At 43.8% G+C, this 16730-nt stretch overlaps 1 protein-coding gene across 1 annotated transcript; it reads left to right on the forward strand.

Annotated features, from left to right (window-relative positions):
* The first annotated feature begins 751 nt into the window (after positions 1 to 751).
* LOC110506779 (hepatocyte nuclear factor 6-like) lies at positions 752 to 7103 on the forward strand. Its single transcript, XM_021586637.3, has 2 exons — positions 752 to 2261; positions 5776 to 7103. Exons 1-2 carry the CDS (start codon positions 1115 to 1117, stop codon positions 6138 to 6140), a joined length of 1512 nt encoding a protein of 503 aa, XP_021442312.3. The 5' UTR covers positions 752 to 1114; the 3' UTR covers positions 6141 to 7103.
* The last annotated feature ends 9627 nt before the right edge of the window (positions 7104 to 16730 follow it).

The raw sequence follows: 16730 nt of genomic DNA on the forward strand, positions 1-16730 counted from the left end.
ACTCCCATGCACGCCGGCCGGTTCGTTAATCTTAGTGGTTTAACAATAGACACATCTGTTCATCTTTTTATTTCTAAAGAGAGAGAAGTACAGCTTCATTTGTTACTTCAAACCGACATATGGAATAGTTTTCATTCGGACTGGAGTTGAAAGATTGCTACAATAATCCTCTATTAGGGGACTTTGTTGGGATCCCATTTTAGCTTTATTATATAAAAATAGAGCAACAGCATGATGACATTTTGTTCAAGATAGGTGGTGATTATGAAGGACACGTGTGTGAATATAAGGTTTTGAATACTGCGTGCACACTGTCATGGTCTAATCACACACGCACACGCACACGCACCTCATTGACGAGTGGAGAATGAACCCGGAAGTTCACTTCATTTGTTCTGCATGACATGTTAAGGAGGCTCCAGAACGATATTGGATCAATAGGTTTTTATTTGTGTTGAAATACAATAGGCTCAATAGGCTCCATTGAACGAGTAAATTATAACCTAGTAAATAATATTAATTTGTGATGTAATTATTTAATTCCAATGGGTGTGTGAGGGGGGGTGGGTTTATAACCAGCAGGTATCTTTATACCTCTGTTGTAACTTCCTTAATAACTGACGTCAGAGCAGTGTGTGTGTGTGTGTGTGTGTGTGTGTGTGTGTGGTGGGAGGGGGTGGAAGGTCGCCCGTGCGCATGTGTGTATGTTCGGGATCGGCAACCGTGAAACAGAGGTGTGGAGAAACCGAGCAGCACGAGAAAAGCCACGGAGAGAGAGATGGCGCAGGACCCGACCGGAGCGCAAGGACAGGCGGGGGGGCTCGAGACACAACCAAGAGGAAGCAAAAAATAAAATGTAGTATCAATAAAACGAGTCTAAAAGGGAAATAAAAATATATAATCGGAGGAAAGAAAATAATCAACAAAGACAAGAGGAAGAAACACCAGCCATAAAAAGGATACAAAAAACGTCCATCAACCAGGATTCAGGAGACAGAACAAACCACCACAACAAACCAACAGACTGGGAGGGAACTTTCCCGCCGTGAGGACTCTGGACTGTTCTGTGGACATCCATCCATCTCCCAGGTCACATAGATGGTCGCCAAGCATTATGAACGCGCAACTGTCCATGGAGAGCCTCGGCGACCTGAGCCATGAGTCTGTGGCCGGTCCAGGAGAGCTGCTAGTCGGCCACAGCCCACACCCCCGCCCGGGTGGGGGCCGAGGGCTGGCGCACCGCTCCATGGGCATGACGAGCCTGCTAGACGGGGGAGAATACCACTCCCATCACGGACACAACACTGGACACCCCGGTCATCACCTGCACCCTGCCATGAGTATGTGCGAGACCCCCCCTGGAATGAGCGCAAGCACCTACACCACCCTCACACCTCTCCAGCCTCCCCTACCCCCCATCTCCACTGTTGCGGACAAGTTCTCTCATCATCACCATCATCATCATCATCCACACCACCACCATCCTCATCATCCTCATAATCATCATCAGCGACTCCCTGGTAATGTCACCGGCAGCTTTACGTTTATGAGGGACGAAAGGGGGCTGGCGCCAATCAACAACCTCTACTCCCCATACCACCACAAAGACGCCCCTGGGATGGGACAGAGCCTCTCCCCACTGTCTGGCTCTGGCCTGGCCGGCCTACACAGCTCCCAGGCCGGCCTGCCTCCCTATGCCCACCCCGGGGTCTCAGCCTCCATGCCGGGGGAGAAGATGCAGTTGACTCCCGGTGGGTTCGAGGCTCATCACCCCACCATGCTGGCCAGACACGCCGACCAGCACCTCACCTCCTCGGGGAACATGCTCCATATAAACGGCCTCCATCACCACCACCCCCATGCCCACCTCGGAGCCTCGGGGCACGTCCTGGGCCACGGGAACCCCCGGGACAACAACACCCAGAGCCACGCCTCAGGGCCCGGGGTTCAAGTCCAGGGGGTTGGTGGTGGTGGTGGCGGTACCGACGGCAATTCGTCGGGTCAAATGGAAGAAGTAAACACCAAAGAAGTAGCGCAGAGGATCACCACAGAGCTGAAGCGTTACTCCATCCCCCAGGCTATCTTCGCCCAGAGGGTGTTGTGTCGGTCCCAGGGAACACTGTCAGACCTGCTCCGGAATCCCAAGCCCTGGTCCAAGCTCAAGTCCGGCCGGGAGACCTTCCGCCGGATGTGGAAGTGGCTGCAGGAGCCTGAGTTCACACGCATGAGCGCGCTCAGGCTCGCAGGTGAGCGAACTCTCGGTAATACCTACTTCCTTTTTATTTATCTTTCTCTCTCCCTTTACTCTTTATCCATACGGGGTATTTAAGATTGTTTGGTGCTCGTCATTGTCTTGAAGCTGTCATGAATCTGACAGTGGAGTAGCCAGTGGTATGACAGAACTGAAACCTCCCTCAGGAATTCCCTGCAGTTGAATTCATCATTGTCTTTGTTGTAATCTCCGTCTCTTGGCCTTTTCCATTCTATAAGATAAGGGCCCTATTCACGCGCGCGCGTGTGTGTGTGTGTGTGTGTGGGGGGGGGGGGGGGGGGGGTTGTGTGTGTGTGTGTTGTTGGTAAGGTGATCTGGGACCCGAATGAGTTTATTTTGCTCATCAGCTTTTTGTTGTTCCCAACAGAGTCCACGCGAGTCCATGTAAACAGAGTCCATGCGCGGGAGAATGAGAATCACGTTTAAAAAAACTATTTTTACATCATGAAAATATTAATTTGCTGCCAGTACATGTAGTAACATCCTCAAGCTGTGCATTTCAGGGCTGAGGGATGGAACATCTGCGGAAAATAGTATAACAGAATAACAATATAATATAATACAAGATTTTCCAGGATCAATATGACCATTATTTTAAATCTTGAGGAAAGCTTATGGAAACTGTGTCTTTGGCTGCGTTGACGCACCTATTGTGTTTCAGTGAGTATGTTTTTGTTTTGGAGCTAAACTCGTTAGGAGGCGTGACGCGGGGTTGACTCTGGGTTTGTGGTAATTAACTGATAGATAGCTCTCTATTAATTTGTCCCCGAGGACCCGAGTCAATCCGCCTGAACCGTTCTAGCGGACACACACACCGAGCCACGCAGTCGCCAGCATACAAAGGAATTGCTTTATGTCTAATCAATGACGCGCTGAGGCGGATGGGTTTTTGGCTTGTGAAAAGTGGGAGGTGTGAGGCTGCTGAAAGTGTGTTAAATCGCCATTGATTATTTGTAGCGTGTGTGTTTGTGTGTGCCATCAACAGTCTTGCATAGCAAATCATATATATACCATATCATTTGACATGTTATTGTTTTTGTGACTTAAATAGACGAATAAACATGTTGCAGTCCAAACGCAACTCTTGATATTTCGATGCAGGTGATTCAAAATCAGGGTATTACTTATTATAAGTCTGTTAACGCACGCCAAAGACATTTGTATTGATCCATTAGAATTAGAACCAATAATCCCTTCCATCTCGTGAGCTAAGGGAAAACATTATCACTCAGGACAGAAAAAATATACATTTCCCGGAATTGTTTTCAGTGAATTCATGAATGTTAGGTAGTACGCCTGTGCTGTTCTATTTAGCCCTGACATGCGTTTATAAAAGTAAAAAGTAAAATAACATATTTTTCATTAGGCTTATTGTGTTGAATTTTTGAGTGGGGGGATTATTTTGCCAGTGTCTCCCTCTTCATTCTATTTGAGCCTAATTTCACTTCCATAAAACCTCAACCACAATATATGTAGCTGTTGCATCCATGCGCATATATATTTTATTTCTCCCTAATTAAAATGTATACATATTTGTCTTTATATAACTTCGACCCGAATCATAAAGGCTTCGTTGTGAAATACCTCTCCTAACATTAATAACGTTTCAGATTCTGGAAATGTAGAATGTCTGTAAACAGGAAAAGGAAGCCCGTACACGAACATATATCGATCGGTTCTCGGGTGAAATGTGTGTGTGATCGGCCTACTAAGAACTAAAATAGAAGATTGATATTGATTATTGGAATGTTGGTTATTCCATTTCCCCATGTTACATCATGCATGCCAGGCGGTTTTCTCGTGTCACCGAGGCCTATGCCTGCCGGTAGACTAGGCCTACTCATATCATTAACCTATTTAATATTGAATTGATAGATCTTTTTTCACGAATTGGAAATGCAACGTATTACATGTGAAGTGGGTTTAAAATAATCGCGGAGAAATGCAGATAAAAAGCATTTCCGTTGTGGTCCTCTGCTTTTGGCACGATGTTGTTGAGAAGTTGCGTGTATACTTGTAAATTCTAGACCTATACACTCCCTCTCACACTCATCAATTAACCAGGTTTATATTAATTTTGCAGCAAATACAGAAAAATGTGTTTTCTTAAAGCAATTGTAAAAGTTAAGGCCTGATATTGCACCTGTCGATAATTTATCTCAAGCGTTGATTCTGACATTATCATTTTGATCGTTAGAAATTCGATCAAATTTAAGCATATTATATTCCTGTTTGGGAAGTTTGTGCTTTAGTATTTGCACCTATATTTAACTAGGCAAGTCAGTTAAGAACAAATTATTATTTTCAATGATGGCCTAGCAGTAGGTTAACTTTTTGTTCAGGGGGAGAATATCAGATTTTTTAACTTGTCAGCTCGGGGATTCGATCATGCAGCCTTTCGGTTGGTAGTACAACGCTCTAACCACTATGCTACCTGCCGTCCCAAAATAGCATGTTATTGAACATATTTGGAATAGGCCTAATTAAAAAACTTGTCAAACTGAGTGAATCGGCTCTTTTATTCGGAAAAGGGGCTAATCATATATTTTATTTATTTATTTTAAACATACACAAAACACACACATACACCGCTGCTGCTGGTACACGAGTGTGTGTAGTCACGCCATTGCTAGGCTACCTCAGTGTGGAGTTATCTGCTTAATGATTGTCAGACGGGCAGAGCTGTGTGTGTGTGTGTGTGTGTGTGTGTGTGGGACAAGGGTGATAACGAGCCTGGGAAAGCTCCCAACCTGTCCAACTACCTGTCTGTCAGCTCGCGCGGTGGCTGCTGGGGTGTCACTGTGGCCTTCAGCACGTTGATTTATAGCGCAGCAGATAGGATAAAGCTTCACACACACACAAACAGAGCAGATAGGATGCCAACTCAACTCCACACGGAGCGGTAGCTCTCTGTTAATGGTTATCTAGGGGTGTCTCTACCTAACTAGGTTAATACTGCTGCTATCACAGAACACACACAGACCTTTCTGTGATTAGTTCCTTTCATAGACTAGATTCATATCACACATTAACAACACGCACATGGCATGCAGATCCATCTTGCTTGTTTTGCATACATTTGTAAGATGGTAGTGAAATACCCTTGGTCCAAGAAAAGATGGTCTAAGATCTATATTAAATAATCTATCTGGGACAGTGACTGTCAAACCGATGTCCTCCAGCTAAGTAGAATGAATGGCTTTTGGTCGAATTCAGCGCTGCTACAGCTGTTTGACAGCTCACTACTGCCCTCTATCGGTAAAGTCTCGATATGCAGTGAGAGGCCTACTTACCGTGTGCTTCAGCACCACGGTCAGCGGCAATTGTTTTCAGCTGTGAGCTCCGATGCAGGTTATTATGATGCTACCCGTGTGTGTGTGTTATATTCCACGGTATAGATGATTGTGTGCTGTAGCCTATTGTTGTTATACAGTGTTGTATACTGTGTTAATGTTGTTCTGATGTAGTTTGTTATAACATCTCTCTTTCTCTCCCACCCTTAGCGTGTAAGCGCAAGGAGCAGGACCATGGCCACTGTAAAGTTGGTGGTGACCGTGGCGGCAGCGGTGGCAGCAGCGGCGGAAACCACAGCGGCAGCAACCACAGCGGTAATGGTGGCCACTCCAAAAAGCCTCGGCTGGTGTTTACCGACGTCCAGAGAAGAACCCTCCACGCCATCTTCAAGGAGAACAAGCGTCCGTCCAAGGAGCTTCAGATCACCATCAGCCAGCAGCTGGGCCTGGAGCTGACCACTGTCTCAAATTTCTTCATGAACGCACGCCGACGCAGCCTCGACAAGTGGCTCGACGACAATGGAGGCTCCTCCCACTCCGCTAATTCCTCCGTCTCCACCTGCAGCAAAGCCTGAGGAGGAGGGACTGGAGGGGGAGAGCGGGCACACTTTTGAGTTGATTTAACTTGGAAAAAATAAGTTGCCACGCTGACTTACAATTTTGAATTATGTCATCTCAGGTAATCAAGTGTTGAGTTGACTACATTTTATATTAGATATGGTGTTAAAGTTTTTAGTTAGCGTGGATACTTATTTTTTTCTAGTTTGAAGCAGTCAAGATTTTTTACTGTGTATGGGGAGACAGACTGACAGACTCAACCTCGGTGGAAAAGCTTTACAATGTAGAAACCAGGAGAAACTAAGGAAAATACCTATAAACAGCGTTTTGACCTTAAAGCCTGTACTCTAACACTGCTATTTATAGTGTCCAAAGAAAAAACAAACCAAAGACTTGTTTTGACCTGCTTTAAAAACTCTGTTCTGGCATTTTACCCAATCACTGATCTCACAGCTTTAATACCTCCTGTCCACTGTCCTTATCTTTTATCTGACTGGTCGGTTTGAGGGAGGGCCTCTGGATGGACGTTTAATCAGCCTATCAGCTGTGTGGGTTCTGACCAGTGGACGGAGATCCTGTGGGACGGTTCAATCAGCTTTGAGGAGGAATCTTACAGGTGCCACTGGAATGTTCAGCAGCCGTTTGGATTGGTCAGAGTATCTGTCCGTCAGGTCAAACAGACATTTGATTGGTCACAGTTTTCTGTCCGTCAGTAAATCCCAGACACTCCAGGTAGAAGCTGCCATAAACTGATCTAGGTTCAGATTACCTTGCCCCCAATCCTATCAGTAACCATTAGTAGGATGAAATAAATATTGTTTCTGACCCGGGATCAGTGATTAGGGGCGACTTCTACCTCCTGCACTGGAAGAGCAGACAGGGGAGGGGGGAAATTGCCCCAGTAGGAGCTGCTAACCATGACCCATAACCCCTGACCCATTCCGTAGTGCTTTCTTCCTGTACTGTTGAAACAGTAAAAATGAAAACCAAAGCTTTCTCCACTCCAGGGCAGGTAGCCTAGACTGTATGCAGTTATAATACCAAATCACTTTGACAGAATCACAGCAAGAAGTACAACCAAAGAATAATGTCTTATATTTTGTAGCTGATGTTGTAAAGAGTATTTTTAAAGACCTGAGTGTGACTGTTCACACTCTCCTCTCCTCCTATCTCTCCTCCTATCTCTCCTCTCCTCTCCTCCTATCTCTCCTCTCCTCTCCTCCTCTCTCTCCTCTCCTCTCCTCTCCTCCTATCCCTCCTCTCCTCCTATCTCTCCTCTCCTCCTATCCCTCCTCTCCTCCTATCTCTCCATCTCTCCTATCTTCCTATCTCTCCATCTCTCCTCTCATCCTATCTCTCCATCTCTCCTCTCCTCCTATCTTCCTATCTCTCCATCTCTCCTCTCCTCCTATCTCTCCATCTCTCCTCTCCTCCTATCTCTCCATCTCTCCTCTCCTCCCATCCCTCCTTCTCCCCTCTCCTCCTATCCCTCCATCTCTCCTCTCCTCTCCTCCCATCCCTCCATCTCTCCTCTCCTCCTATCCCTCCATCTCTCCTATCTTCCTCTCTCTCCATCTCTCCTCTCCTCCTATCTCTCCATCTCTCCTATCTTCCTCTCTCTCCATCTCTCCTCTCCTCCTATCTCTCCATCTCTCTCCATCTCTCCTCTCCTCCTATCTCTCCATCTCTCCTATCTTCCTCTCTCTCCATCTCTCCTATCTTCCTCTCTCTCCATCTCTCAGTGGTAGAAAAAGTATCCAATTATCATACTTGAAAAAAGTAAAGATACCTTAATAGAAAAGGACTTAAGTAAAAATGAAAGCCACCCAGTAAAATACTACTTGAGTAAAAGTCTAAAAGTATTTTGTTTTTAAATATACTTAAGTATCAAAAGTAAATGCTAAAATATGTGAAAGTGAAAGTAGAAATAATTTCAAATTCCTTATATTAAGCAAACCGGCATCATTTCCTTTTCTTTTTTATTGGTGGATAGCCAGGGGCACACTGCAACACTCAGACATCATTTACAGATAGCCAGGGGCACACTGCAACACTCAGACATCATTTACAGATAGCCAGGGGCACACTGCAACACTCAGACATCATTTACAGATAGCCAGGGGCACACTGCAACACTCAGACATCATTTACAGATAGCCAGGGGCACACTGCAACACTCAGACATCATTTACAGATAGCCAGGGGCACACTGCAACACTCAGACATCATTTACAGATAGCCAGGGGCACACTGCAACACTCAGACATCATTTACAGATAGCCAGGGGCACACTGCAACACTCAGACATCATTTACAGATAGCCAGGGGCACACTGCAACACTCAGACATCATTTACAGATAGCCAGGGGCACACTGCAACACTCAGACATCATTTACAGATAGCCAGGGGCACACTGCAACACTCAGACATCATTTACAGATAGCCAGGGGCACACTGCAACACTCAGACATCATTTACAGATAGCCAGGGGCACACTGCAACACTCAGACATCATTTACAGATAGCCAGGGGCACACTGCAACACTCAGACATCATTTACAGATAGCCAGGGGCACACTGCAACACTCAGACATCATTTACAGATAGCCAGGGGCACACTGCAACACTCAGACATCATTTACAGATAGCCAGGGGCACACTGCAACACTCAGACATTATTTACAGATAGCCTGGGACACACTCCAACACACAGACATCATTTACAGATAGCCAGGGGCACACTGCAACACTCAGACATCATTTACAGATAGCCAGGGTCACACTGCAACACTCAGACATCATTTACAAACGAAGAGGGAGTATCTCAGAGGGAGTAGGGATGACCGGGGATATGCTCATTATAAGTGCGGGAATTGAACCATTTTCCTGTCCTGACAAGCATTCAAAATGTAATGAGTACTTGTGGGTGTCAGGGAAGATATTGGAGTAAAAAGTACATTATTTTCTTTAGGAATGTATTGAAGTAAAAGTAGAAGTTGTCAAAAATATAAATAGTAAGGTAAAGTACAGATGCCCCCCAAAAACTACTTTAAAGTATTTTTACTTAAGCACTTTACACCACTACCATTTCTCCTCCTCTCTTCCTCTCCCAGTATCTCTCCTCTCCCTCCATTCCTCTACTCCATCATTCCGGCTGTCCTCTCCTCCTCTCCCTCCATCTCACCTCAGTGGGTATAGATGGATGCTATGCATGTCAGCACCAGGAAGAAAGCACTACAGTGGCTTGCTTTCCCAAAGTATGAGTCAAATTGTGTGGAGTTTACTGTCTAGGGCTTGGTTCGCTCCTTTGCTCCTCTCCATGTCTGGGGTACCAGACTCTGGACTGGGAGTGGGGGTATCTCTGCCTCTGTCTGTGGGTTACTGTAGCTCCTCTCCATGTTAATGAGTATTATATTAAATGAAGCAAAGCCAAGTGAGAGCTGCTTCCTCACGTTGAACAGAAAACAACAAAGAAGAGGATAAAGAAATCTCTAAATGTGTTAAGACCTACTGATATTTTCTAGTGTGAACCAAAGATGCTACCTCACTCAATTTCCATTTGTGATTTCTATCACTTTGATGATACCAAAGATAACCAAAGATTTTGTCATTGCACGGCCGACATGAGTGATGTGGATAGAAGGTTTACTGTATTTCCTTATCCTTACCCCCTCCTCTCCTCTTGTCCTCCTCCCCTCCCCTCACCCTGCCCTGCTTGGTCTCTCAACATCTCTGCTCTCTACTTATAAAGCTATAGGTAGACATGATACGGAAGCTGTAGACTATGTTACCAAAACAACGAAGATGTTGACAACACTCTAGACATACATATTAACAATGTTCTAGAATGAAATGTTGACAACATTTGAGAATGATATGTTGACAAAATTCTAGAATGATGTTGACAACGTTTTAGACAGAGGTTGACAACGTTCGAGAATGACATGTTGACAAGGTTCTAGAATGTTGACAACATTGTAGACAGACATGTTGAAAATGTTCTTGAATTATATGTTTACAACGTTCTAGAATGATATGTTGACAACATTGAACGTTCTAAAATTACATGTTGACACCATTCTATACAGACATGTTGACAACCTCTCTAAAACTCCCAGGACGAGTGCCTTGCTTGAACCAAAGTGTTAAACCACTGTTGACCTCTCTATGACCTTTGACCTTTTACTCTTTGAATACCTCAGCCTGTAGAGACAGGCCACTACTGAAGACTAAAGGAATATCTCTCACTCTCTCCGTCCTTATCGTCCTTATCGCTCTCTCTCTCGCTCTCTCTCTTTCTCTCGCTCTCTCACAAGTGGTGCTTTCGCCAGCTCAACCATGCAATGAAAACATACCAAAGGAATTTCTGATCTCCACTCCTGCTGATATACCAAAGCTCTTCTTCTTCTTCTTCTTCTTCTGTCTCCCCTGCCCCCCTCCCTCCCACTCTCCTTCCATCCTCTCTCCTCCCCTTTGAAGGAAGGCCCAGCACTCTGGCCGTGTTTGTCTCTGAATACCTCATAGTGAGAACTCTGTGGTTCTGTGGAGAGAGATTGTCAAAGTGGGTCAGGCAGAACTCAACTAGTTTGGTAACTAATGTTGTTATTGTTACTTCTTTTAAAAAGATTTATGGGTCTTATTTATTTTGTATGTTTTTTTGGCAGAAGTGTTCTGTTCAAGGTCGCGGAGGACAAGTTTCAGGGTCTTGAGGTTTGAAACGTGTCTGGATGAAGAGATGAAGTTGGGTACTTATTCCGATATTATAATGATGGTAGACTATTGTTTTTTACAGGGTAAAACCAACAACTGCTGTGATAATGTGTTCATATGTTTTCCTTTTCTCGTCTTCTGTGTTGTGATGATTTGATTTGAATGGAATTGTGTTTTTGTATTATTGCTTAACCACTGCTTTAATTTATGCCTTTGTAGAACATCTAGATTTGTATATAGTAGGTTTTTTGAGAGAAAACAAACAAAAAAACAAACAAATGAACATTCAGTTTTGTCTCACAGACTTAGAACATTCTCCTGCTTAGATCAGATGAAGGAGTGGGTTTGTGTTCTTCTTCTCGTGGATCACAGCTCTGTCACTTCAACATGTGTTCTGAACACTGCCAGAGACCATTGCCCTGACAACGGGCCGACACACGTCTGACACTACATCCTATTTCCTATGTAGTGCATTACTTCTGACCAGAACCCTATGGCTAATCCAGGATGTGATCAGGACAATATTTAAAATCAGGATTTTGACGAGGGGATATGTTCATTTCATATCCCTACTAACCCAACCCTATGGCTCTGTTCAAAACTAGTGCACTATACAGGGTGTCATTTCAGATACAGACGTTCTACAGTTGGTACGTACTTCGCTCAACAGCTGTCAAAAAAGCAGCAGTGTGTAATGTGTTTTCTATTCTTTTGACTTTTCAATTTTTTCATTTTATTTTATGGGTATTAATAAATAATAATGAGCATCCAAAGATTTCTAAAACAAACCAAAAAGTGGAGAAAAAAAGGAAAAATAAGTGAATTAAAACGTTTGAAAAAGCACTGGCATTTGTGAGTTTAAGAGATGTTGAGTTTTGATTTGCCATTCGCAGCACGGGTATAGATGTTAGTAGAAGGCTGTAGGCCGGGGGCTTCTGTAGTCAAGGTTACTCAGCCGTGTAGGGAATCTCCTGTTTAAATGTACAATCTGAAGTGATGTTTTAAACTAAACCAGGGCTGCAAGTCCTCTCAGTGTTGCTCAACCCAGTCCTCTGGTGCCTGATTCAAACTATAGGGCCAAGCCGAGCTGTACTGTGGTGGCCTGGTTACAAATGTGTGAATCAGGTATCAGACCACCAACCATTTCACATATTGGGTCTATTCCAACACTTGCAGTCCTCTTTCAACTAAGTCAACTAATCATGAAGCCCGTGACTAGTTGAATCAGGTGAGTTAGAGCTGGAATACATCAGATATATAAAACAGTTGGTCCCTAACGACTGATCTGAGTCACTTTACTGTCTGACAGTGAGGTGGGTGGAGTTGGGGGGGTTAGCGATGGGATGGATGGGGTCTGGGCTCCACACAGTGTCTGTTGTTTGGTGCAAACTCGTGTAATGACAATGAGCAAAGTCTAATAAACCTACAAAGAAACTTGTGTGTGTATATGGGTGGGACAGCACTTATCTGGTCTCTCTCTCTCTGTGTGTGTGTGTGTGTGTGTGTGTGTGTGTGTGTGTGTGTGTGTGTGTGTGTGTGTGTGTGTGTGTGTGTGTGTGTGTGTGTGTGTGTGTTTGTGTGTGTGTGTGTGTGGTCAGTGAACTCAGTTTAGCAGCTTGATGCTTATCTCATTTCTCAGTAGTAGCATTCCTTCTTACATCAGGCCCTGTTACAGTGGATCCTGACACAGTTAAGTGGAGTCTAGATCTTTTAGCTTTCAGCCTTCTGTTACTTTCTCTTCCATTCAATCTCCACAGGCCATACAGTTCAATGGGAATAGCCATGCAGACAACAGTAGTTTCATTGTAGAACTAGACAGACTGTGTGTGTGTGTGTGTGTGTGTGTGTGTGTGTGTGTGTGTGTGTGTGTGTGTGTGTGTGTGTGCATGCACCATGCTTGTGTGCGTACATTTGTCTCTCTGTGTGTCTCTGTGTGCTTCCATATATGTGTGTTACTGTGTCCCTAATCAGGCTGAGTCTCTTCATAGTACTGCAGCGCCTGAGACAATCAGACGTTTGGGCAAATCTGAGGTGGTACCCTATTCCCTAAAGAAGTAGTGGGCTAAAGGTGGTCATTTTGAATGTGAAAACACTAAAACAATAAAGGGGGGTGAGGCCCTCACTGGGGGCAGGGTTCCCTGGTTTACCTGAAATCACAGTTGGAAGAAACCCGGAATCTGGAGGAAATAAAGCAGGAAATCCAGAATCCTCCAACCAGGACTTCTGGAAAAATATTATTTAAAGTTCCTGGAATTATGCAACCTTACTTGGGGCCTCTTCCAGAGATTATTCATATTTTAGAAAGAGCTCTGGAAGGTTTTGTTGAACAACAAAAAATACCGAAAACCAACTCGCTGACATTTATTTCCAAAGAGAATCCAGTAGTTCAGTCATTTGTTCCCTTTGAATCCTAGTAAATAAGTGGGGTCACCTTCCCCTAGATCAGCACTCCTGCTCCAGGACACTGTCCTCACGGGCCACAGTATCTCATAGCTTGGTTTGGTTTAATCATTTAGGTTCTAATATTCTTGGCTTTGCTACTGCTCGCTCAGTGCTTTGCAACATCATCTGCTGTGTTTGCTAAACAAAATGATAAAGAGAAGCAAGTGATGATGTCATCCAGCCTTGGATTTTCAGTGTTAAAATGTAACATTTTCTGTAGTCACTAAAAAGTAGAAAATAAACAGTTGGAATTCCAGCACCTGAATCCAGACTCATGTCATTTCCTTCAATACTGATGTTAGACTCAAAAGTGTATTTCATATGTACAGTACCAGTCAAATGTTTGGACACACTTACTCATTCAAGGGTTTTTATTTCTTTTTTAATATTTTCTACATGGTAAAATAATAGGGAAGACATCAAAACTATGAAATAACACCAAGGGAATCACATAGTAACTAAAATTGTTTATATTTGAGATTCTTCAAAGTAGCCACCCTTCTCCTTGATGACAGCTTTGCACACTCTTGGCATTCTCTCAACCAAATTCACGAGGTACTCACCTGGAATGCATTTAAATTAACAGGTATACCTTATTAAAAGTTCATTTGTGGAATTTCTTTCCTTCTTAATGCGTTTGAGCCAATCCGTTGTGTTGTGACAAGGTAGGGTTGGTATACAGAAGATAGCCCTATTTGGTAAACGACCAAGTCCATATTATGGCAAGAACAGCTCAAATAAGCAAAGAGAAACGACAGTCCATCATTACTTTAACATGAAGGTCATTCAATCTGGAAAATTTCAAGAACTTTTAAAGTTTCTTCAAGTGCAGTCGCAAAAACCATCAAGCGCTATGATGAAAGGACACCAATAATAAGAAGAGACTTGCTTGGGCCAAGAAACACAAGCAATGGACATTAGACCAGTGGAAATCTGTCCTTTGGTCTGATGAGTCCAAATTTGAGATTTTTGGTTCCAACCGCTGTGTCTTTGTGAGACGCAGAGTAGGTGAACAGATGATGCATGTGTGGTTCCCACCGTGAAACATGGACGAGGAGGTGTGATGGTGTGGGGTGCTTTGCTGGTGACACTGTCAGTGATTTATTTAGAATTCAAGGCACACTTAACCAGCATGTCTACCACAGCATTCTGCAGCGATATGCCACCCCGTCTGATTTGAGCTTAGTGGGACTATAATTTGTTTTTTAACAGGACAATGGCCCAAAACACACTTCCAGGATGTGTAAGGGCTATTTGACCAAGGAGAGTAATGGAGTGTTGCATCAGATGACCTGGCCTCCACAATCACCCAACCTCAAAACAATTGAAATGGTTTGGGATGAGTTGGACCTCAGAGTGAAGGAAAAGCAGCCAACAAGTGCTCTGTTGGAAAAGCATTCCACGTGACTACCTCATGAAGCTGGTTGAGAGAATGCCAAGAGTGTGCAAAGCTGTCAAAGGCAAAGGGTGGTTACTTTGAAGAATCTGAAATATAAAATATATTTTGATTTGTTTAAAACTATTTTGGTTACTACATGATTCCATATGTGTTATTTCATAGTTTTGATGTCTTCACTATTATTCTACAATGTAGAAAAGAGTACAAATAAAGGAAACCCATTGAATGAGTAGGTGTGTCCAAACGTTTGACTGGTTCTGCATGTAGTAGATCAAATGTGTTTTGAACTGCAACTGGCACCTACCCCCCTAGGCACCCCCCTTCACCTCTGTAGATTGTTATTTTACTGCTGCTCTTGAATTATTTGTTACTTTTTATTTGTTACTTTTAGGTATTTTTCTTAAAACTGCATTGTTGGTTAAGGGCTTGTAAGTAAGCATTTCACTGTAAGATCTACTACACCTGTTGTATTTGGCACATGTGACAAATAAAATTTGATTTGATTGACTATTGACATGTCCACCTGTTCTTTTAAATGCCCACTGATACACTGCACTTCTATTCTTCCACCACTAGATTGCAACATAACACAGTGTAACCCAGTCACCTGCAGAGGGATTCCTCAATTTGACCCTTGTCCATTCTCTATATTTAACATGTCCTACAGTGTCTGGATGGGTGGGACATTCAATTAAATAAACAGAAAACAGGTTTTCTGTTTATTTAATTGAATGTCCCACCCATCCAGACACTGTAGGACATGTTAAATATAGAGAATGGATCAGGGACCAGAGTGGAGACAGACATGCCTTAGTTGCATAACACGTTATCTGTCAGTAGCATTTTATCTGTCCCTTGTTTTGGAATCACACATGCATGCGCACAAACACATGCACAACCATGAACATTGTTTCAATTATGAACATCAATAGCAAGCGGCTTATAGGTCAACAAGTTTGAGTGCAGTAATGAAATACATTACATGACCACATCGATCTCGACAAACCATTTCTGTATGGACCTCGCTTTGCGCACGGGGGCATTGTCATGCTGAAACCTGAAAGGGCCTTCCCCAAACTGTTGCCACAAAGTTGGAAACACAGAATCATCAAGAATGCCATTGTATGCTGTAGCGTCAAGATTTCCCTTCACTGAAACAAAGGGGCCTAGCCCAAACCATGAAAAACAGCCCCAGACCATTATTCCTCCTCCACCAAACGTTACAGTTGGCACTATGCATTGGGGCAGGTAGCGTTCTCCTGGCATCCACCAAACCCAGATCAGTCCTTCGGACTGCCAGATGCTCAAGAGTCCAATGGTGGCGAGCATTACACCACTCCAGTCGACGCTTGGCATTGCACATGGTGACCTTAAACTTGTATGCGGCTGCTTGGCCATGCAAACCCATTTCGTGAAGGTCCCGACGAACAGTTATTGTGCTGACGTTGCTTCCAGAAGCAGTTTGGAACTCGGTAGTGAGTGTTGCTTCAGCACTCGGCAGTCCTGTTCTGTGAGTTTGTGTGGCCTACCACTTCACGGCTGAGCCGTTGTTGCTCCTAGACGTTTCCATTTCACAATAACAGCACTTACAGTTGGCCGGGGCAGCTCTAGCAGGGAATACATTTGACGACCTGATTTGTTGGAAACGTGGCATCCTATGACAGTGCCACGTTGAAAGTCACCAAGCTCTTCAGTAAATCCTTGTTTGTCTATGGAGATTGCATAGCTGTGTACTTGATTGTATACATGTGGCTGAAATAGCCAAATCCACTTGAACGGGTGTCCACATACTTTTGTATATAAAGTGTAGCAAGGAAGCCACCCTTTGTCATTTTACAGTGGTAGGATTTATTGTCGTTCTGAATGTATTGTTGCTCTGAGTGGATCTATGACAATTTTTCCTCCGTGAGCAATACATGGTTAACAATATTACTTATAATTATCAATAGTGAGCACTGAGTAACGATGACAACATCCCTAATCTCATTATAGGCCTTGTGAGAGCTGGTGGCCTGGATTCGTGTTGTCGTTATTGACCGATTCACTGTATTCACT

The sequence above is a fragment of the Oncorhynchus mykiss genome, chromosome 26 (genome assembly GCF_057628025.1).
Source record: "Oncorhynchus mykiss isolate SJ-2025 chromosome 26, ASM5762802v1, whole genome shotgun sequence".
NCBI classification, from domain to species: domain Eukaryota; kingdom Metazoa; phylum Chordata; class Actinopteri; order Salmoniformes; family Salmonidae; genus Oncorhynchus; species Oncorhynchus mykiss.